This window comes from Gossypium raimondii, chromosome 13, assembly GCF_025698545.1.
Source record: "Gossypium raimondii isolate GPD5lz chromosome 13, ASM2569854v1, whole genome shotgun sequence".
Lineage (NCBI taxonomy): Eukaryota > Viridiplantae > Streptophyta > Magnoliopsida > Malvales > Malvaceae > Gossypium > Gossypium raimondii.
Genome location: NC_068577.1, coordinates 1,316,416 through 1,338,823, shown reverse-complemented (window position 1 = coordinate 1,338,823; position 22,408 = coordinate 1,316,416). Strand labels below are relative to the sequence as shown.

Here is a 22,408-nt window from a genome sequence, read left to right as displayed (position 1 = left end):
TTGGCTACTAACAACGGTTGTTTTCAAGTGTTATGTTATTCTTATCCAAATAGACTTTCGGACTTAGACGGATAGTGGTCTCTTGGAAATTTCTAACTTATAATGATTCTTGGCTTTAGCATCTATTATATCGAAAGAAGAATGAGACAACATATAATATTGTTAGAATTGGACTGAATCAACCAATTGAATCGGATACCAATTCTTCAACTAATGTCATAAACATTATAATTTTCAATATCTTTTACCATTCTAATTAAAGCTTTATTTGATTCTTATATTGTTTTTTTATAATTTTATTTATTACATAAAATTTTCACTCATATAAAAATTATATTTTTCATCTACAGTTCAACTCCAGATAAAATATTTTATCAGTAAAATAAAAGAAACTTTTGAAATAGAATTATGTACTATGTTGAAATTTGTAAACACCCATAATATACCACATGTATGTATTCTAATTTGGGGTGGTTGGACCAAACTTTTATTGTTCTTTATAAGCCATGTATATATTCTAATTTTGTGCTGAAATCAATCCATGGGCAATAAGTGATTGAATTCTAATTCAGTTGGCATTGATATTATTGTTTATGTAGGAGGATATAGGTTCGAGCGCGTTGAAACACATTTATCTTCCTATTGAAGGGTTGAGGAGGGACAAAGAGTAGTTCTAGGCACTTGTATAAAAAAAATAATATATGTTATAAAGTATTTGTGGGTTATTTGCTGCTAAAGGCCTTACTTAATTTTGCATTATACTATTGTTATTATTGATGGATTAGGCATTTGAGAAAGCTACCCCTAAATTGCTTGTAGCATCCCATTTCCATTTATAAAAAGCCAAAGTAAGATAATAAAGAAAGTGGATTGTCTTATCATACACACCTATTTTATTTGATTCAGAAAGATGGGCAAGTCCTTTTATTTAATTCTACATTCCAATCATGAATCCTCAAGGAATTTCAAGAATTCTTGTTATACATTCGTTTCAACCTTCAATTCTCTTTTTTAAGTTCATCGATATTGAATTAATCGAACGCACTTCTAACACTTGTTCCACTTTTAGAAGACCCTGCCTTATATCATCAGATCTTGATTTTTCATATATAAATGTAACTAACGTATCTCCTTCGTAAAGGATTTCTCCATAATGCCCATGGACAGTTTCTCTTGTAGTTGCCAAATAAGGCTTAGCCGATCTTATTACTATAGAATCAGCTTGAACAATAAAAACTTGACACGATTTTAGGAGTGGTCCGCTTTTGGCTATACATACATTTTCACAAATAAACTTCCCAAGAAGGCAAGACTAATTATTGTGGACGTTTCTTCACAATAATTACAATGATAACGATGATGGGGAAATTACCAATTCAAACTGACTGCATTCAAAAAGATGTTACGACATGGATCGAAATTATAAATTTTCTCATTTTTAGCTATTAAATAATAGTTAAGTACTTGAAAAGCCTGTTTTAAATTGTCAAGCTCCAAATATTTCGCTACCGAGGTTTGATTATGAGTTATTAAAGGGTAAAATGATGAATAAAAATTCACAATTTTGGGGATTGTTCCTAAAGGACCCAATAAATTCTTAATTGGAATTAGAGGATCTTTTTTAATTGATTGTTTTATCACATTGTGATATTTTACATCGTTGAATGGGCTTATGCAAAAACAACTAGATGATGACAAAATTATCAAAGATTGGGATTCTTTATTTCTGTTCAAGAGCGTATGAATAGTTTCGTGATTTTGGCTAAACGATTGTTGAATCATTGCGTTGGAATAAATGGAATAAAACAGATTTTTATTGGTACGATCTGACCTATTATTAGAAATCAATTTTGAACCTGACGGATCATTTCTTTTTCTGATATAAAAAATATGAGATTTCACTAAGTCAATTCTTAGGAAATCTAGAATCAGAACATCAAGTTTTAAGTCCCATAATATTTATTATTATTTAAAAAATAATTTTTTTATTTTTCTGAACAATCTCATTATAGATTATGATTATATTTGACACAATGCTGGAATTATCTATAGTCTCTCTCCAACCCATAAATAGGAGGATAATGCGCTTCAGCGCACTTAAACCCATATCCTCCTGCATTGGCAGTAATGCTCGTACCAATTGAACTAAAACTCAATTGGCAATCTTTTTCTTTAAATTAATGTCCAATTAATTTGAGACACCAACTATAATAATATAAGTAGATATAAGCATTACCACTTGCTCCTTAAATTATTAGCATTATTAAGTGATATAACTTTATTAAAGAAAAATATTCATGACTATTACCTATAGCCCCTCTCTAACCTATAAATAAGAGGATAATGCGCTTCAGCCCACTAAAATTCACATAATGGCCATGCCATTTAAACTAAGACTCAATCGAAAAGATAAAATAAAATTTTAAAATATCTAAAACATTTTAAGGGTTTGTTTTGGGATAATCTGAATTCTTTTTCCTTTTTCTAACATTTTACCATTATAATTTAAACTTTTAACAGTTTACTCCCTTAAATTGTAGGTAATAAATTTATGGATAGGTCAAATATCAATCAATCATACATCTCAAATATGTTGGTGCCTAATTATTGGGGCAATAGTGTCTAATGGGGCCCTTTGTTACGACGTGTGGTGGCAAAAATCCAACCATCCAAAAACTAATAAAATAATAAAATAATTACATTATTAGTCGCTCAATTGTAATATTTATTTATTTTATTTAACTATAGAAAAATTATAAAAATAATCATCTAATTTTTAGTAAATTTCTTTTAATCATTCAACTATAAAAATTACAAAATAATCACTTAACTATTCCATTTTATCTTTTTTTTTGTCATTTTATAACTAAAAAGACGATGAATAGTTAAATGACCAAAGAGAAATTTACTAATGATCATTTTATAACTTTTATAATTGAATGATAAAAAGAAAACCATGATTGAATGACCTCTACCGTATGATATCTTAAGTTCGAGTTCGAGGATCATGAATTAGATAAAAGTAATCAATAGGATAAATTTTAGCTATATGTTTGAACACCTTGAAACTGCAATTTATAAAACATAATTAACAATTCAATGTTTCAAATCATTTTTTCTTACAGCAAGTTGGACATGTTGCTTAAATTAGGAATGTCTGGTTTTTTTTTTTAGGATTGACATGAACTGAATGAGATTTTTAAGGGGTTTAAAGAATGTACAATTTGGAAATTTGACCATTTTTTTTTTATTGTTTTGATCAAACATCATCTGCATCACTCCCACCCACATGTCTTCCATGGCTGATCCAGTAATTGCTTCCGTCCGGACCGGACACCTTAAACCTGTTCAACAACATGATCCAGTAACCTCGGTTAAAAACATCCATTCCTTAACCCAAACCCAAGTTTCTCTCCATGTTTCCGATTAGTTACCGTTCGAGGACCAATTTTCCTTCCTTGTACTTCTGACTCTTCTCATGAGCCATTTCCTGGAAGAAACTATCGAGATAACTAACAGCAACAAATAAAGATATGTTAAACTACGAATTCGAAAAATGTAATACCAAAAGCTTACATATTTCCACCCCACTATTGATCCGCATCCGACACAGAAGACGTCCGCCACGGTGTGCAACCCTGTCATCATCAGTCTATCTTCCTTTTCTCCGGTAGTAACATTCACTCTGAGAAACAATGAGAGATGAAAAGTACATATGAAAGCGAGCATTAATTTACAGTTAACTCGGAATCTCATGCAAGTGGGATGTCCATAAAGTTCATCCTGGAAATAAAATCCATGTTAGTTCACCGTTTAGCCAATTAAAATAAAATACCTGCAATCCCCTTCCTATCATTCGTTTCTCCTACTCTATTAAAGGCTATTGCCTTGCTCTAAGTGAACAAAATAACTTACTAGAACCGACATTGAATTCAACAAACAAAATTTTTCCTCAACCGTAAAGCAAGAGTTTGACAATCAAGCCGGCACCATATAGCATAGGCATGTATTAGAGTTGTTGTCCTGTTCGGAGTAATTCTAGACAGATTTGGGGCTAACACATGCTAACAAAGTGCCTAAAATCGAGAAAACTTACACCTTACTGAAGAGATATGCTTTCCCATGGCGGCAATGGAAGGACTGAATAAAAGAACCAAAGCCAAAACACATAGTTAGAAACCGTGCTTATAAGAGAACCTGAACCAATTCAAACACCATGAAAAATCTTTAACACCAATGTGAAAGCAGTAGAGAAAATAACACCTATATGAATATGACTTAACATTCATACTCGGTGATATCGTAAATGCAAACGAAGGGCATACCGACACAAAAAGTATAACATTTCCATCCAACAGGTTTAATCACTAGCACAAGCTATGTTATTGCGACTCTTCATTTTCATTGAAGCATTGTGTCCAACACAGGGCGTAGCTAAGGGGCAAGATGGTTAATGGGATATTATCAATTCCAGTCCATTCTATTTGTCAAGCATCCAAATTTTTAAAATTTTGTTTTGGCCCAAATACCGAATTCCTAGCTTTGCCTCTGGTCTTACACTCGTGTCCTCCACAAGGATTCCAAAGATCCTCCAAATACATGAAAAAGCTTAGAAAATTTTGACCATACCAGTGTTGGACACATACTGTATCCAACACTCACACCCGAATCCAAATAACATAGAGCACAAGTCCTTTTAAAAGCAAAAGAAAATACATTTAACATCATGTTTGTCTTAAAAACCAACAATTTGCCATCATCATAAAGTGTCAAGCTCTTGCAAAAGACACACAATTATCATCTATGCCTAAAAAGAGATGATCATAACATAATTGAAATCCTCCCAGCACAGTTTCAATCATCATAGAACCAGAATGATCAACATGGATTATACCCAAATTTCCTAGCTTAATAATAGAAGAAACCTCAATCTAATCAATTATGGAACCCATCGATTATATATAAGTTCACCCAAAATGAAAATGACACCTAATAAGTAGTAATAAATGCTAAAAAATGATAACTAAAACAAATCAAAAACACCCAGATGAAGATTTCACAAGATTATCATACAAAAAAGTCAAAAGGAATCAAATTTAAAGGAAAAAAAAACAACCTTGGAAACAATATCATCGGAAAGAGCAAGATGGGTTTTGCAGTGTTTGCAGCTATAAACCTTCCCTTCAAGATTCACCACAAATAATCTCCCCATGTATCCACCACCAACCAGATCTTCACAAAAAAAAGTACAAAGAGAGCTTTCTTTTTTATATATCAAAAAAGATGAAGACTTTGAATAGCAAGATATGATTTTTAATCACAGAAATGATTAATGATTGATGAAAAAAAATGAATGGATTGCATGTGAAATGTTACAAAAAAGGGAAAGTTATAAGTGAAGGGAAGGGAAAGGGATATAAGTTAGGAGTTTGGGGAGGGTTGAATTTGAATGACTTGCTGGGTTGGCTTTCTTCTTCTTCTCTGTTGTTTTGTATAAGCATGGTATTGATGTGTTCTCAATTTATTGAATTTAAGCAGAAATGTGGACCAATTTGACACCATCAAAATTTCACCATTTATTTTACCTTTTTCTCTGTAAAGTGAGAGAGAACCCACCAAGACGTGTATTCTACGGATGAATAAGGTTTGTTTTCTCTTTTAAAGAGTTGGTGTTTGTATTACAAATGAAGCATTGATGACATTTTTTAAAATATTTTTAAATAATTTTATTTAATTTTAATAAATAAAAAATTGTTTTAATAAGACCAAACCCATTTCGTAAGAGCTTATCATGGATAAGGAGGATGGAAAATGATTACAAGGTAAGATAGACCTTATTTAAGCGAAAGGTCACCTAAATCAAAGACCATTAGATAATCTCACCAAATCTTGAAAAAATTTTCTAGAGGGAAAGTATCCATTGTACCATCGCTTCTTAGCACCAACTTCTCATAAATAAGCTTAACTATAGCTAGTCGCATCAGGGACATTTAGACATACATACCTTAAGGCTGACCATCCACCACTTATCCTTAAAGATTTGTGATAGAGTACTCATGACTCACGATCAAGCTCCTCCTCCTCTATATAAACTCTTCTTAACACTAAAAGGAGGTCAAAAGCTCTGGTATTATACATAAACTCTACCCAACTTCCTCATAGTCTCAAAAATCTTGTCTTAATCTTCTAAACACCATTAGTGACTCTAGACACCATCATGGTGTAACCATCCGTAACTTCTTTCATAAAATTTTAAGGTTAAATGTTTAAGTTAGAGTCTAATTAGGGGTGAAGTCAAGGAGGAGGGAAATGACCTTCGTCCCCCTAAAAATGGTAAAATGTTCGATTAGACCGTTTAGATTTTAAGAAATTTCAAATTAATATGATGGTAAAATTATACTTCAGCCCAAAAAATTTTATGATTTATCTCTACCCCTAAAGTAATTTTTTGGCTTTGCCCTTGGTCCTAACTTTTTAGGAACTGCTCATATAAAGGTTAAATGTTAACATTTCAAAATGGTCATATAAAGACCTAACTTTACAAAAGTGCTCAAATAAAGAATTTTTACGCACTTTAGTCCACTTTTTAGTCAAAATTAGTGAATGCTAACACATTTAGAATAAAATATATGAAAGCCCAAACAGATATTGCTTGAAAACGAAATAATAAAAACATAATTTGAAACTAAAAACATTTGAGAAGCCTTTATTTGAGCACTTTTACGTTTATTTGATCATTTAAAAAGTTTTAACCTTTATTTAAGCACTTTTATAAAAATTAAGCCTTGATTTAATAAATGTCTAAACGAATTTGAGCATTTATCCTAAAATTTTATATCATTAATAATAAACATATATTTATAATGCAGATTGATATAAATGATAGAGACATTAATTCAATAAATTTTTTTATATAAAATAAATTCTTCATTAATGTTTTCAAGAATAAGGAGTGGTTTTGTATTATCGAGTAAAAATTGAAAGGACCCTCTGTGATTGTCAATGTGTTTATCGTCCCGGATGTAACTTAAGTTCGAGTTGTGTTAGCCATATTTGTTGTTCGAACTTCTTTTTACTCTTGTAATTCACCGAAAAAATGAAAGATCTAACTCGTAGCAATTTTATAAACGATGAATCTTGCTTAAAAGAGTCGGCTGACAATAAAAAGACAATGTTGTAAAGTTGATTGCACACATTTCACCTCTCCAACCTCATTATCTTTTTTTTTTCTCACCAAACTAAATGAAACTAGAATTTCACCTTTTTTTTCAATTTAGTCCAAAACCAAAGTATATAATAATTAATAAAAAAAATTAAACTTATAAAAATAACTAGAGTATAATAAAAAAATATGAAAAAAATATAAATACAATATAAATAATGTGTCAAAATTAAACATGTCAAAGTAATTCGAACTAAGAATTAAATTAAAATTTTGTGCAATCAAGATGATTAATCACTACTTAGAATTCGATAAAAAAATTTGTGAAACCATGTCAATTTAGCTTGAATTATTATTTAATAATGTATTTTTTAAAAAAATTATTACTTTTTTAAATGGTGAACAAGGGCTAGTTCTTCATTGTTTAAAAAAAGTACTTCTGACTCGAAAAACACTTTTGAAAGAAAACCTGTGAAGAACAAGCTGCTTTTGACTAAAATTTTTAGCTTTTCAGAATTGCTTTTGAAATGTGCTTTTGAAAAGCGCTTCTGAAAAGGAGAAGCTAAAATTTTAGCTTTTCCTCTCCCAAACGCACTTTTGGTGCTTAATTACTTTTCCACCCCTCCAATAACATAGTATTTTCCTTTTTTTTCTTGGTGCTTAATTACAAATGTGTTAAAATCATTAATTAAAAATAATTTTTTTTAAATACTAATTACAAATATTCAATGGTTATATTTAAATATTTAAAATATAGTTTATATATTCTAATTAAATTTTATAAATAATTAATATTTATTGCTTAAAAATAGTTAAAATTTATATTTCATATGTTAAAATATTAACAACAAGTTATAATAAATTTTTTATATTCTTACTAAAATATAATAATATTAATTAATTTAAATATTATTTAAATGCATATTTGTTACTTGCTAATAACATGTCTAAAATGGACATTTTATTTCTCAAAAGTACTTTTTGACAGCAATGCCAAACACTCAAATTTTAAACCAAAGTTTTCAAAAGCACTTTTCCACAACACTTTTCAAAAGCAATGAAGAACTGGCCCTAAGTAAAACAACTATATAATATGATGTGACACATCATAGTTGGTACAAGCTAAGAAGGCTAATGAAAATGGAGCTGAGCACAAGGCCATTAATATGGACCAAACGTTAATTGTTAACAAATGCAACCCAAATTGAAGGAAATAAAGCTAAGCATATTTTGAGCTTCAAAAGACTAATGATGGGCTATTTTTGAAAAGCCGAATTTAGGTGGAAGTTGGAAACACTTTTGTAGGAGAAACCTATGTTGGTGAAGAATCAAAGCTATAAAAAATCCAGGATTTATGCATCAACTTAGAATCTAAGTTCATATACATGCCCAAAAATTATGAATCATACGTGCATGAAAAGCTCTAAAAGTCTAGTTTCCAATGCATCAAACGGTGTGTCTTTTTGGAGTTTCCTATAAAAAGCTATGTATATTTTAATGGAGATCATCCAAGGGATGAATCTAGACAAGTTCTTTTTTAATACATGTATTGGGTGATTATGTGATTCGTGAAGAAGATAAAGCTGCCCAAGTTCAAGTGGATAATTTTAGGTCAATAACTCGTGTTACACAAATGCAACCTGAAATTTCATTATACTTAGCAAGAAATTTAAGATTAGATGCATGAATTTTGTAATTATGCATGTACATAGGATTGGATGCATGTATTTAGTTAACCCTTTAAGGTAATTAAGTATATTAACACTTTAAACATTGGCAAATTCAAAGGGCCATGTAAGGGCTTTGGTACCCTCAAATGAAAAAATCGTTTCTAGTCCATTTATAAATGATAAAAGTTAAAAGTTAATGTATAGTAAAATTATATTTTAGTCCCTCAAAATAAAAATATTTCTATGTAGTCCCTTTAAAAATGATGAAATCATAAGTTAATACATGATAAAATTACACTTTTGCCTCATAAAAAATTTATAATTCAATTTCGACCATCTTACTCAAATTTCCAGCACCTTTGACCTTTTTTGAAGGAAAGATTAATTCATTAAGAAAAGGAATATGAATAATTAAGGATAAAGCAATGAGAAAAACTAAACCCGAACACCCAAACCTAACTTACCTCATTTACATCCAAATTAGTCATTTTCTCAGCATTAACAATATCAACAATAGAAGTAGGATAAGCAATACAATCTATGTAATCTGCTCTAAATAAAGTCTCCCATGCCAAAATATGTGAAGCCTTATTAGCATCCCTACGAACCCAATGAAAGACAAAAGATTGAAAATCAGAAGCTATGAGACATAATCTTTAAGTAATAATCTTGAAACAGAAGCATTCAGATAACCATAAGTAAGCGTTTGCTAGAGACACTGACTATCGATTTCTAAAATAACACCATCCAAATGCAACGAATAAAGTCAAGTAAAAGCCTCGTGCACAACAAAAACCTCAGTTATAAATGGATTGCTTATCATAAAACTAGATATACTCTTAACACAACCACCTACATCATTACGCACCACAACAACCCATCCCATATACCCACTATCAACAAAAATTGCTCCGCCAACATTATATTTAACCATCTCGCTAGTCGGTTTACACCAACAAGCATCTCTTTTCACAATAACTGGATGACGAATCGACTGAGAGGTATGAACCATGCGTTCATCCACATAGTGCACAAGCCGATCAGCTGACATAAAATTTTGCTTCCAAACCATCATATTTCTGCTAAACCAAATATCCCATAACATTCCCAAAACACGCCTCCTCTTATCATTGTGTTGTTCAACCAGCATTTGAGCAACAAAATCATTAACAGAACCATGCAATGGCGCTATACCCATCTATTGCCAAACAACTGTAGCAAAGGGGGAATTGAAAATAAATATGCCTGAATCCTCATTATCTTGTTAATCTTCAGGGGCAACAGTTGATTCCAGAGAGAATTCCAAAGACCATCCACCTGGAAATCATTAATATCAGAGAGCAAACAAAGAGCAACTCGATAACCCGATTTAATAGAATAATGTTCATTTGTAGTGTAATGCGACATGAGGCTATCATTATTAGGAAACAAACTCAATGCATAGCTAAAATCTTCTAAACATCATACGATGCAAACAGTCCCTCCATCATATCCGAGTCCCAAGAACCCCTATTAGAATGCATTAAATCATAAACTCTCATATGTTGACATCCATCAAGATGAGTAGTGTCAACAAAAAAAATTACTACCATCATTAATCCATGGATCATTGAAAATGCTTATCAAACTTCATCTACCAATTCGCCATCTAGTACATTTCAAAAGCACGGCTTTAGCCTCTTCCAAATAAAATAGGGAGTTGAACCCTCCGACGAGTCAAGAAAATCGCTCTTCGAAAAATATCTAGCTTTGAAAATCTTCCACGAAAGAGACTTAGGCGAAGTAAGGAATCTCCATCCTTGGTTCCCAAGTTGTGCCAAATTAAAGCAATAGAGCTTACGAAACCCCATATCACCATACTTCTTTAGGACATAGAGCCGTTCCCAAGAAGCCCAATGAGTCCTTCGACGGCCACGTTCCGAACCCCACCAGAAGGAGTTCATCATTTTCTGCGTATCATCGGAAGAATTATGAGGAAGCAAAAACACACTCATACTATAAACAAGAATAGCTTTTCTCATTGTTTTAATCACCACTTCCTTTCCACCCCTTGGGGGCAATCTATTCTTCCAACTAAAGATACGTTTAGATAACCATTCATTAATTAAAAGAGAAGACCTGCTTTTTGTTGCGACCTATAAGTGACGACAAACCTAAATACCTCCCATGATTAAGAGGTTCTGTTACACCAAGTATAGATGAGACATTAATGGCTTGTCCAGACTTAGAGAAATTAATGGCTTTTCCAGAAGCTATATAAAATCTCATGTTACTAGAAAATGAACCTTTAAATTTTTTTTTTGAGGTTTTTTAGTTTTGAATTTTTAATAATTATGACTAAATTGACAGAATTTATAAACATTGGAGAGCTAATTTATTATTATGCCAATGAAAAAGAGGCCACGCTTAGTGATTTAATAAAGGGGTGACTGTTTGTTCAAAAAAAAATTAAAGGGGTGACTGAAATGCTAAATTTTAATAACATTAGTGATAAAAAAAATTAAACTGGATGAACAAAACAAAGATAGACTAATATTTGAGTGATTATTTTTATAGTTTACCTTAAATAAAATAATATCATGTAATGAAATAAACGAGTTGGGAAACCAGTTACCATAATTAAAATTAAATACGAGGTAAACAATATAAAAATTGAGTCAATTTAGAATGAGAAAATAAATCTTGCCTTTTCTGTTGTCATCCTTATCCGAACATCAAAATTAATGTTGTTTAAACTGATCTGGGTCAGAAATTAGTTAACTTATCAACAACTGATATAGACTGATTGAATTAAGTTAAATGACTGATTGAACGGGAAATTGAATCGGCTTTTATAATTTTTTTTATAATTTTAAATAATTTATTTAATTTAAATCACTTGAATTTATCAAACCAAAAATTGATAATTTAACAAATTCAATCATTGATCCATTTCTAAAAACATTGATCTAAACCATGCAACACAATGCACAAAAGATATAATTGGGTGTGATGGATGAGTGCAAAGTAAATCAAATTTACACATTGTACGATACTCCAACATTCATAAATCATAACACTTTTACTTACGATAAACATGAAGCGGTCGGTATTTATTTATTTTTGCTTAAGATTAAATCACCATTTCGGGTTTGAAGTCGATAATTTTTTTCATATTGGAGTCTGAGCATTATTTTCATCAAAGTTAGATTTTGAATTTGACAATTGTTCCCACACTGGGGTTTGAACTTTTTTTTATCCAAGTTAATCCCTGAACTTGACAATTGTTCTCACATTGAGGCCTGAACTTAATGATTGTTTCCACATTGGGGCTTGAGCTTGATAATTGTTCCCACATTAAGGCCTAAACTTTATGGTTTTTAAGGACTAACTTGGACAAAAAAAAAATTCAAACTCCAATATGAGAACAATTTTCAAGTTTAGAGCTTAATTTGGACTAAATAAAAGTTTAAGATCCAATGTGGGAACAATTACTAATTTCAGTGCCTAATCTGAAAAAAAGAAAGTTGAGGCCCAAAAAGTGATTTAGTGCTTTTGCTTAATTCCACAGCAAGTAAAGTAAAGAAGGAATAAATACGCCTAGGGGGCGGGCAGCTGTTAATATGCACCATGAAAACAACAGAATCACAAAAAGACAGCTTCAGCAATGAACAGTAGTTTCCAAAAAGACTTGACTTTTGTATTGCTTCCAACCAATCTGTCATTTATGTTAGAAACCCACAATCAAACTTCCTCATGTCTGTCACTCTAATCTCCTAAGGACCCCCTCACAAATATCTTCTTTGCTTTGCTTTAGTTAGTGTTCTCTTTTCTGCAATTCTCTGTTTTTTCTACATTTCTTCTCCATTGAAGAGGTTCGTTATTACAAATTTATGCATATCATCTGATCTAATAATTACTTTTTTCTTTATTGATGTTTTATTGCAACAGATCTGTCTTGTTATGATCCCGAATGATCTAGTTTTTGTTTTTCTGGTTTTTCTTGGTAAAAAGAAACTATGGGTTGTTTCACTTTCATGTTCCATGATAAAAGCTTGGTTTTCCTTTTGTTGTTAAAAATAAGCAGTCTTTGTTGAAAAGAACATGCTTTCTGGAACTTCAGTATGTCGACTGTAATAAATTAATTAAACCATGATTTATGATGTTAATTTGTTGCATTTGACACGATTTAGTTTAAATTATGTCGTTACAGGAAGCTGTCTTGTAAGAATGAAGGCAACAAGGGGCAGAGAAGATGCAACAATGAAGGACAAGAAGGAAGCAAAAAAGCCTGCTGAGAACAAGTTTGTAACATTCTGGTTATTTCATGTTGTATGTTTCAAACAAGATATGAATCATGTATGAAATTTGTTCGCTTTTAGGGTCGTCGGTAAGCGAAAAGCGGCGAGCCGGGCCGATAAGAGTGACCAAAAACGCCCAAAGAACATAGCATCATCGACCAACAAGGACCCGAATAAACCGAAGAGACCCGCCACTGCTTTCTTTGTGTTTATGTAAGATACTGAAAAAAGGTTCGAAACTGAATTCGATTCATATGCAAAGATGACATTCAAGCTATGATTTTTTATTGCAGGGAAGAGTTTAGGACAAGTTACAAACAAGAACATCCTAAAGTGAAGGCTATCTCAGCTGTAAGTTAATAAATCTGTTGTCATTTGTTTATATGTCTCTTCATTCGGAGTGTTTCGAATTGATTTCCTTACCGCGAATGAAGGTGGGCAAAGCGGGCGGAGAGAAATGGAAGTCGATGTCGAATGCAGTAAGTTACTCAATTATTGCTTAAATTTGGTTGTGTTGGTTGCGATGTGCATGGACGATGGATTATGTCGGACACTCTTCCGACGGTTCTGTTTGAAAAGGTGATGCATAAAACTTCCAATGCGGCTTCTCCGGACTTGGCTATGTACCGATCAAATGTTCACCGACTCGGGAAACTGTTATGGCATGGTTAAGCCAATGCTGTTCTGGTATAAACAGCAGGAAACATAGATGTATGGTATATAAATTAGTCGAAAATAGACTTGTCCGTAAGCTCTGTTCACTATCCGTTGTTTCATACTTAGCTTTTCTCGATTCCATCTCGAAGACATAATCTTTGTATGGATTTGCAATCATTAGGAAAAAGCTCCGTACAAAGTGAAAGCAACGGAAAGGAAATCAGAATACGAGAAGCTCATGGCAGCCTACAACAAGAAACAAGTAAATTTCGGTCATTCTGTACTCGAAATATCAAATTCATTCTCTTTTTTCGGTTTCTCTCCTGACTTTATTATGTCTAATGCAGGAAAGTTCAGATGATGAGGAGGAAGCTGAGTCCGAATCATCAAAGGATGATGAAGAAAGTGAAGACGATGATTGAATCCAGGATGGTTTTGGATTAGGTTCTGTAAATGAAACCATGTTTAAAAATACTGTCTTTAGCAGCATGGTATGATGGTATGTTTGCTTGATATGTCGTGTGCTTGGTTTTTCGATGTGAAAGAAACGCATCTCCTATATTTCTATATATGCAGATATATGTTTGTGTTACCATGTTGAAGGCACTGCAACTGCAAAAGAGAGTACTGAGGATATGGCGGACGGCCATTAGTGGCAGCGACTCGACAGCCACATTCCAACAGCTCTTTGCTTGTATCATCCTTATGAACTATCACTTCAATGAAACATAAGCAGTCTTTCATGGCTCCTGTTGCCCTCTCGATCGCTTTAATTAGCTCTTCCTCGCAACAGACCTGAAACAAGAACCGATATTGATTGAAAATCAGCATTCATCTATGTCTGAAAATTTGATGCATTCGAATGTATCGACACACCTTGGCAGTCCAACACTTGCCCTTATTATGAATTGCTTCCACCAAGCCAGTGTAGTTCAAATTCTTGATAACGTGGTATGGCCTGTCATGAATCTCGACTTCAATGGTGTAACCACCGTTGTTTATCAGAAAGATTATACTCTTCTGTCCACATCGTAGCATCACCGGCACATCTTGTGCAGTCACCTGGAAACTACCATCACTGATACAAGCAATCTCACGTTTCTCTGGAACAGCCTGTGCGTCCCCAAGAGTAGCGCCTACTGACCACCCGATCGATCCATGCTGCATATGGAATTCATACCTGCAAAAGGATTCGGATATCAAATTTTGATTCATAGACTAATACACATAGGCTCGATGTCACTCACCCACATCCCGTAGGCAATTTCATTTCTGGCAGTTAAACCAAGAATCCCCGGCTTCGGCAAAGATGGTAGTTTCACTAGAGAGCATGTTCTGTATGTATTGAAGCAGGACATCAACCCTCAAAGGTTGTTTAGGTTCTACTGTCTTCAAAGGATGTCCTACAGGAACAAATATCCTGTGGTAATTCTCATAGGCAGTGTTATTGTGTTTGAGCCTAGTAACAAGCTCTGTAAGGAAATCTTTCATCAAGACAATCAAATGCCAACCCATTCATGATCGATACCTGATCCGGCTGCACGATAATGGTCTTGTCTTTGTTCAAGAACTCAGCCGCTGCCTCCACCGTCGCTTCTAATCCCATCTTGTTACTCAATCTACACAGATTTGTCCAAAAATTACTACACAATCACCCAAAAAAGCTAGCATTTGAAAAGAACAAAAAAAAAAAGAAAAAAGCCAACTACTTTGGAGAGAGTGTGAAGCGAACAGGGTCAGAGCCAAAAGTGGGATGAGGAATTGCAGGCAAGTTGCAGCTGATGCTAATATTAACAGGCTTGCTTGCTTTCAAAGCAGTTGAAATTGCTGTATCGATCAATTCATGAGCATACTCCAAGTAATTCGCCACAGCCTGGTCAATAAACACCAAATGTTCCATACAATCGAACCAAAAACAATAATGGGATAAATCACTTTTTTGAGGTTTCAACTTGGCAACTATTCTTAATTCGACTCTGAACATTTATTTTAGAGTTAGACAATGAATTTGACAATTGTTCTTACAATGGGGTTGAACTTTTTTTCCCCCAAATTAGGCCTCCAAATTAGCAATTGTTCCAACATCGGTACTTGAACTTTTTCTTCCAAGTTAATCCTTAGTTTTCCTTTAAAAATCCTAAATTACAGAAATATATGATGATTTAGTATGGAATTAGAGCTTTAAATTGTTCATATGCTGATTTTATTGAAAGAATTAAATAGAAAGTGAATGTTTGAGACCTAATAGTAAAAGAGTTTGAAGTTAGGGTTTTATGTGAAAATTCTGAATTTCAATAGTTGTGAAATAATTTATAATGTATAGGTAAATTACTAATTGAGAAAATTTATCTTAATTGAGGGGTTAATTGAGCAAGAACTGAATTGTATGAATGGTGAAATTTGGGGCAAAATGGAAATCAACATTTTATACTAAAACAGTTTTGGACAGCAGCAGTAGTTTAAATTTGAAAAATCACCAAAAATTGTGGGAATTGAATTAGAGGGTGAATAAAATATGAAATTAAATCTTATTGAGTCTAGTTTCTCAAAGAAGAAACAGTGTAAGTAATGGGATTGTAAATTATGAGTTATAATAAATTTTGTGAGACAATGTCAGAATGATTTCGGGTTCTCCTGTTCTGACTTTGGAAAATCATAAAAAATTTAAGAAAAATAATTATATATAATTTATATTATTAGAATCCTTAATGAGTCTATTTTCAAAGGAAATAAACGAAAACATCATCCGAATTCTGTACAATTAGATAATTCAGTTTTAGTGAAGAGTGGTGGAATCGTCGACAAACAAACAGGGAAACTTTAAAGAATAAACTGTACTATTTGGCTGAACTAAAAATTCTGAAAATTTTATGGTAAGAAGGTATGTAAGTCTAGTTTCAGGGAAATTAACGGATCTTAATTTGGAGCTCTGTAGCTCCGGATAAAAATAATTTAGTGACTCTGACTCGGATAAACAACTTTGAATATACATGTGAGTGAATAGTGAAATTATAGCTAATATTGTTTAAGTGTGTTATACACATTAAGGATGTGGAATGGAGAGGAGGAGGAGGAAAATTGGGAAATATATGAATGATTTGTGTATAATTGGTCATAAGCTTGATTATAATTGATAAACGATGAAATAGAAATGATGCTTATATTTGTCCATTATTGGTCATGGTTTAAGCTCATGTGTGAAAATAAAGTTTCATAGTATGTGTGTATGGTATATTCGGTATATGATTTTGCATTAAATAATGTCATGAATGGTTTATGAATTAACACATGTTGGTAAGCGTGATACATGGATAAATGTTGTGCTCATCCATTCTTATAATGTTTATGCTATATGTCTATTTGGCTAACATATTTGGTGTGCATGCTTAGGCTTTGGCCAAGTAGTGGCTAGATTATGCCACGTTGAATTTATAAGTTATGCATTGAAATAGTAAGTTCATATGGCTGAAATTTAATGATTAAATGTTAATTTCATGAATTATATAATGTATGATGAAATATATATTTATTGTTGAAACGAGAATAAAATAAAAATGTGAAAATTGAATAAATGATCAAATTGAGCGGAACGCCAGATTTGAGTACTTCTGATCAAGGACAAGTGATAAGTGGTAGCTTAGCTACACTTATCTGATCAGGGACAAGTGATAAGTGGTAGCTTTAGCTACACTTATCTGATCAGCGGCAAGTGATAAGTGGTAGCATTAGCTACACTTATCTGATCAGTGACAAGCGGCAAGTGATAAGTGGTAGCTTAGCTACACTTATCTGATCAAGGACAAGTGATAAATGATCAAACGTAAGACCATAGTTATACTATGGCAAAGTGGAAGTGAAGTACTCAATTTTCCGTAACCGTTCCCTAATTTGATTAAGGATGGTAAGTGACAAATGGGCCTAAAAGAATTAAAGTAAATGGATAAGTGGTAGTGTATTTGTACCAGGATGATGTTGTTATTTAAGCTAAAGTGATATTTTCATTACAAAATTGAGAATTTCATAAATGTGTTAATGGATGGTATAATCGATAAACGTTAAGTTAAATGATAAATACGTATTAGTGTTAAACTTAATGAGATTGAATTGTATGTGAATTAAATGGAAATTGCTAGTGATATGATCTAAATTGAGAGCATGAGAAATTGCGAATTGAGTGAAATAAAAATGAAGCATTGAATTGCATGAGTATGTATCGGGTCTCGTATGCCTTATTTATTAAGATTATAATATTTTGAGAGTTTTAATTTAGATGAAATTTTATAACTCAGTTAAATACGTTTACAAGTGTATGTGTTTTGGTAATGCCTCGTACTCTATTCCGGTGTTGGATACGGTAAGGGGTGTTACAACATCAACATAACTTTAATGAAAATTTTTCATGGTTCTGAGTTGCTGAAGATCAGCCAACAACAATGTTCAAACACTTGTTGGAGGCTCTTTAAAAGTGCAAACTATATTTAAATCTCTAATAGCCATCTTTGTCAAGTAATTCACAACCTTATTTTATTTCTTTGAAATATGTCGGAGCCTAACTTGTCAATTCTTCACAAGTAGAGAGTAGATAAATCGTAATTTTGAAATGCTATCATACACTGCATACCCGTTGCTAATAATATCAACAATATTTCTTACGCTATTTATTAAAGCTTTAACGTTAAAAAATATTAAATTAGAAAATTTACAATATTATTGTATTATTGAAATAGGAAAAAAAAAAAAAAACTGTCTCTAGCCACTTACCATAGGTGTGGGTAGCCCATTATCTTCATCCATTGTGCAACTCTTAAGCAACTCAAGAATATAATTTTTTTTTGTTAAATATTATTATTTTGTGAAAGTTGTGGAATTAATTTTTGTGTTTTTTGAATTGATTAATTTTATTCTCTGTACTTTTCAAATTAATTTTGAAATTTTAGTCATGACCCAAACAGTTTCAATTACTAATTCTGTATTTTGTATACAATTGTAGATTTGGTTCATAGTCTCTAACGAGATCATTCTAAGTCTATTTTTCGAATTTTAAAATTTCAATCTCAACACAAATGACAGTCTGTAATTTCTTTGACTTGGAAACAAGCCATCAACAAATTACATAAAAAAAAGCTTTCTAAAATTCAACAATATGAAATCTCATTGAAATTTCAAATATTGAATATATATTCTCACCCAATAAAAAGGGTCGTAGAAGGGCTTTCGACAGTTTCTGTTTTGAACATTAATTTCATTATAAAACTGTACACTCAAAATTATGAAAGAATGCTTCAATATATCTATATATATACCCACACCAATTTTGGTGTATTTGTATATATGGGTTTTAAACTTCTATACTATTCATGATTTCCAACTGGTACTTGTTTTGGATAAATCTGCAAAAAGAAGAAAAAAAAGCATGAAAAAGCTTGGCTTAATTAACAAATGAAAATATTCATAAAAACCTAGTTTTGCTTACCCAAGTGAGCACATGGGGGTTTGCAAGAAAACAAAAATGGGGTTTTATTAGTTTGTTTAATATAATAAATGTATCCTTACCTCACTTTTGTATCTAGGCTGCATGTTTCACCATTGATTGTTATTTTTAAGCTTGTTGAAGTTAATATCATCGTAAATTCAAATGAAGCTTCACTCTTTCGTCTTGTAGAATCTTCTCGTATCTTGAAAACCCACTCTTACAAGCTGAAATCTGTGGCAACATCCTTAGTAGGAGTAAATCAATATCAACTCAGACATCATCAATAGAGAGGTTGGCAATTGGGAGCGAAGATAGAGAGGTTGGCAAGAGCCTTATCCCTCCCTCCCCCCAAAAGAAGAGATTTATCTCTACAATCCCTTCAACTTTTATAAAATCACAAACTAATATAATGATAATTTTGGGTTTTACCTTATCAAAGATTTATTAATATTTTTTACCTTAAAATAAATTTCCAACTTTACCCCTACAACTAGAGGTTAGGTTTTGGTAAAATAATGAAAATCATGAAAGCTAAGGCCTATATAGGGGGGCAAATTTAGTGAGGAAAGCCATGTGAAGGAATTAAGTAAAGAATGAAAACATTTCCATTTCTACATCACTGAATCACATACAAAGTAAACATGGGAAGAATGTGGGCACAATTCTCAATGGCATATCATATGCCATGTGAAATGGATCATCAAATTTATAGCATAAATTTAGGCACACCCATCTGGCATGGGTGGCTGCCCATCACCTATTCCATGTCCTAGATTCCATATATATATATATATAGGATTAGTAGGCAACTTGAATAAGATAGCCCTAGCCCCTTTGGTTCATCAACAACCACAAGTGGGGGTTTGGCATTAATCCCAGGTAACAACTTTTTTAGGCCACTCTTAAGTTTTTAGCTTTCTTATGCAAATTATCCTAAATTTAGGCAATAAAAGAATTATTTATATATAAATCCTTGTAACATGCGTATGTTACAGATTTAATCCTTATACTTTAATTTAATCATTTTTAACTTTTATATTTTTCGAATTTTAAAATTTTAATTATCACACAAACAAATGATTAAATTCATTAAATTAAAATCTTTAATTTTTCAAAATTCAAGTTTGACTTTCCACAAGCACCAAATTTCAAACTTTCTACATTCTTTTGGCCTAAATTAGTGGACCAATTCCTTGCCCTTTCATTCTCCTATGCATCTAAGAGCTATAAATTTATAAATGAACTCATGACTTTGCTTCTAATTTATAAAATAGTCAACCATTATCAGTAATTTCTTTTTTCACTTTAACTATTTAAATTTTTTTTTAGTCGCCAGCTGGCTAAGGTGAAAATAGAAGAACCCAAAAATCTAAGATAATTAAGTGATAAAAAAATTTACTAATAATTGAGTGATTATTTTGTAACTTTTCATAGTTGGATGAATATCAGTATAATTTACCCTAAAATTAATTGAATCTAAAACTCATAAATGTTGGTGAAATATAGCAAAATTTAAAAACTTACAGCTTCAATGTCAATCTTGTAAACCAATAGTTTCCTTCTTTCTCTACAACTTGTTCTATATGCCACAATTATATGAGCAACCCCCATCACCGTTGAACAAACAAAAAGAGCAGTTTCCATGGATGTAATAACATGTCCTTTTTGAGTAACACCCGAACCGAACACGAACGAAGCTTTCAACGAAACGAAAACCAAAGACGAAACCGAACAAATCGCTGTGATCCCAAGGTAAGGTCCCCTTGAAAGCCTTGGTCCATCACAAAAACCATAAACACCTACAACAAAACATGATCATTACAAAACATATAACTTAAAGTATACATCATAGTATTTGGTCTGGGGTTTGTTTTTTTCCTTTTGTACTTACAGATTATGATAGCCGATCTGATTATAGATATGATGGGAATATCTATAAGTGAATCTTGAAAACTATAGTTATTAAAATGGGTAGATAGGGTTTTGAGTGATAAAGAAGATGACAATAAAGCAGAAGGCAAAAGTGTATCAGCAATAACAAGAAAAACTGGTGCTGAAAATAAAAGAAAAGAAATCGCCATTGCTATCAAGAAAAACACTGTTTTAACACCTCTTAATAACCCCATTTTTCTTTCTCTTCAACTTTCTGTTTGGGAGGAGAGAAAACGAAAAAGAAGAAGAAAACCCAGGGTTTTCATGTACAAAGGCTAGAAAGCTTAAATTGAAAAAAAAAAAAGAGGAGAATTATATATACAACCCTTATAGCTAATCGGGAGGAAATATGTGAATATATATAATTGGGGGTCTACTTTGGAAAGAGGTGCCTTTGTTAACGGAAATACCTATATATCGATCTTTTAAAGGCAATTGGGAAATTTTTTAATATGATCATCACTTGAGTTTTACCCTTTATTGATTTCATCAATTTAGTCCTTTTATTGTTAAATTAATTAATTTAATTCGCGTATTTCTGAAAAGAGTTAAATAAGATTACGGTTAAAAATGAAACTTTTGCTCGAAATTAAACAATAAATAAATAATAAATGTTATCTCTGTTGCAATTGATTATCTTATTTGATTCTTTTTAATGATATAAGGACTAAATTAATTTGTTTAATAGTAGAGAAATACTATGATCCCGTCCCGCTAACACAAACAGATCAAATCTTGAATAAGCTAACATGTTGTCAATGCGATAAGAACATGGTGCTTAAATTTGATTCAAGTGTGTTTCAGGTATGCTTAATGACAGATTTAAACTAGCGTTTAACGCCTCTAAAGAAGGATCTAACCGATATTTAAAATTTTAATATAATTAATATCATATATTAATAAGTAAAGGTAAATAGTTTGATAATATGCTTTAGATTCGTTTTACCTACGATACAAATTGACAAAGATATAAAGACATAAATCTTGTTTTTGTTTCACTGTTGAAGATCTTCGTAACTGTCTACATTTATAAATGTTTTATTACACGATTTATTAATTAACATATAAACTTACTATTTTTATTTTGCTTAGGACAAAAAGGGATAAAATTAAAGGTTTAAACTGAAAAAATTGTTCTTGGTGTTAACACATAACGATCAGTGCATGTGATCACATGCAACATTTTGTTTTCAAGAATCTCTTGACTTTTCAAACCTTTTTTAATAATTATTTT

At 31.9% G+C, this 22,408-nt stretch overlaps 4 protein-coding genes across 5 annotated transcripts; 1 reads left to right on the top strand and 3 right to left on the bottom strand.

Annotated features, from left to right (window-relative positions):
• Positions 1-3,050: 3,050 nt before the first annotated feature.
• On the bottom strand, positions 3,051-5,650 carry LOC105783369 (protein yippee-like). Its single transcript, XM_012608775.2, has 6 exons — positions 5,586-5,650; positions 5,117-5,232; positions 4,097-4,140; positions 3,577-3,685; positions 3,435-3,490; positions 3,051-3,344 (listed from the first exon to the last, which is right to left on the bottom strand). The coding sequence occupies exons 2-6, from the start codon at positions 5,210-5,212 to the stop codon at positions 3,260-3,262; spliced, it is 390 nt and encodes a 129-aa protein (XP_012464229.1). The 5' UTR covers positions 5,213-5,232; positions 5,586-5,650; the 3' UTR covers positions 3,051-3,259.
• Positions 5,651-12,448: 6,798 nt separating this feature from the next.
• LOC105783570 (high mobility group B protein 3) lies at positions 12,449-14,361 on the top strand. The gene is made up of 7 exons (XM_012609110.2): positions 12,449-12,686; positions 13,025-13,115; positions 13,194-13,325; positions 13,406-13,463; positions 13,547-13,591; positions 13,951-14,031; positions 14,117-14,361. Exons 2-7 carry the CDS (start codon positions 13,042-13,044, stop codon positions 14,189-14,191), a joined length of 465 nt encoding a protein of 154 aa, XP_012464564.1. The 5' UTR covers positions 12,449-12,686; positions 13,025-13,041; the 3' UTR covers positions 14,192-14,361.
• On the bottom strand, positions 14,334-15,669 carry LOC105781287 (pyruvate decarboxylase 2-like). Its single transcript, XM_012605822.1, has 5 exons — positions 15,479-15,669; positions 15,281-15,388; positions 15,055-15,189; positions 14,646-14,949; positions 14,334-14,564 (listed from the first exon to the last, which is right to left on the bottom strand). The coding sequence occupies exons 1-5, from the start codon at positions 15,667-15,669 to the stop codon at positions 14,334-14,336; spliced, it is 969 nt and encodes a 322-aa protein (XP_012461276.1).
• A 3,225-nt stretch (positions 15,670-18,894) lies between these two features.
• On the bottom strand, positions 18,895-21,529 carry LOC105784358 (hypothetical protein). 2 transcript variants are annotated; one of them, XM_012610212.2, is made up of 4 exons: positions 21,134-21,529; positions 20,767-21,041; positions 19,323-19,486; positions 18,895-19,159 (listed from the first exon to the last, which is right to left on the bottom strand). In XM_012610212.2, exons 1-3 carry the CDS (start codon positions 21,366-21,368, stop codon positions 19,460-19,462), a joined length of 537 nt encoding a protein of 178 aa, XP_012465666.1. In that variant the 5' UTR covers positions 21,369-21,529; the 3' UTR covers positions 18,895-19,159; positions 19,323-19,459. The 2 variants fall into 2 exon arrangements, with proteins under 2 accessions (XP_012465666.1, XP_012465665.1); XM_012610211.2 differs by having other exon boundaries at positions 19,323-19,473; positions 21,134-21,523.
• Between the last annotated feature and the right edge of the window lie 879 nt (positions 21,530-22,408).

Coding starts and splice junctions, on each gene's coding strand:
- LOC105783570 (XM_012609110.2), top strand. CDS start 13,042: ATGAAGGCAACAAGGGGCAGAGAAGATGCAACAATGAAGGACAAGAAG. Junction 13,116..13,193: donor AAAAAGCCTGCTGAGAACAA/GTTTGTAACATT, acceptor GTTCGCTTTTAG/GGTCGTCGGTAAGCGAAAAG. Junction 13,326..13,405: donor ACTGCTTTCTTTGTGTTTAT/GTAAGATACTGA, acceptor TTTTTATTGCAG/GGAAGAGTTTAGGACAAGTT.
- LOC105781287 (XM_012605822.1), bottom strand. CDS start 15,669: ATGGAACATTTGGTGTTTATTGACCAGGCTGTGGCGAATTACTTGGAG. Junction 15,389..15,478: donor CGCTTCACACTCTCTCCAAA/GTAGTTGGCTTT, acceptor AAATCTGTGTAG/ATTGAGTAACAAGATGGGAT. Junction 14,950..15,054: donor GCCGAAGCCGGGGATTCTTG/GTTTAACTGCCA, acceptor ATCCTTTTGCAG/GTATGAATTCCATATGCAGC.
- LOC105783369 (XM_012608775.2), bottom strand. CDS start 5,212: ATGGGGAGATTATTTGTGGTGAATCTTGAAGGGAAGGTTTATAGCTGC. Junction 4,141..5,116: donor CCGATGATATTGTTTCCAAG/GTTGTTTTTTTT, acceptor TCTTTTATTCAG/TCCTTCCATTGCCGCCATGG. Junction 3,491..3,576: donor CAATAGTGGGGTGGAAATAT/GTAAGCTTTTGG, acceptor AGTTTCTTCCAG/GAAATGGCTCATGAGAAGAG.
- LOC105784358 (XM_012610211.2), bottom strand. CDS start 21,368: ATGGGGTTATTAAGAGGTGTTAAAACAGTGTTTTTCTTGATAGCAATG. Junction 21,042..21,133: donor CAGATCGGCTATCATAATCT/GTAAGTACAAAA, acceptor GTTTTGTTGTAG/GTGTTTATGGTTTTTGTGAT. Junction 19,474..20,766: donor ACAAGATTGACATTGAAGCT/GTAAGTTTTTAA, acceptor ATGTTGCCACAG/ATTTCAGCTTGTAAGAGTGG.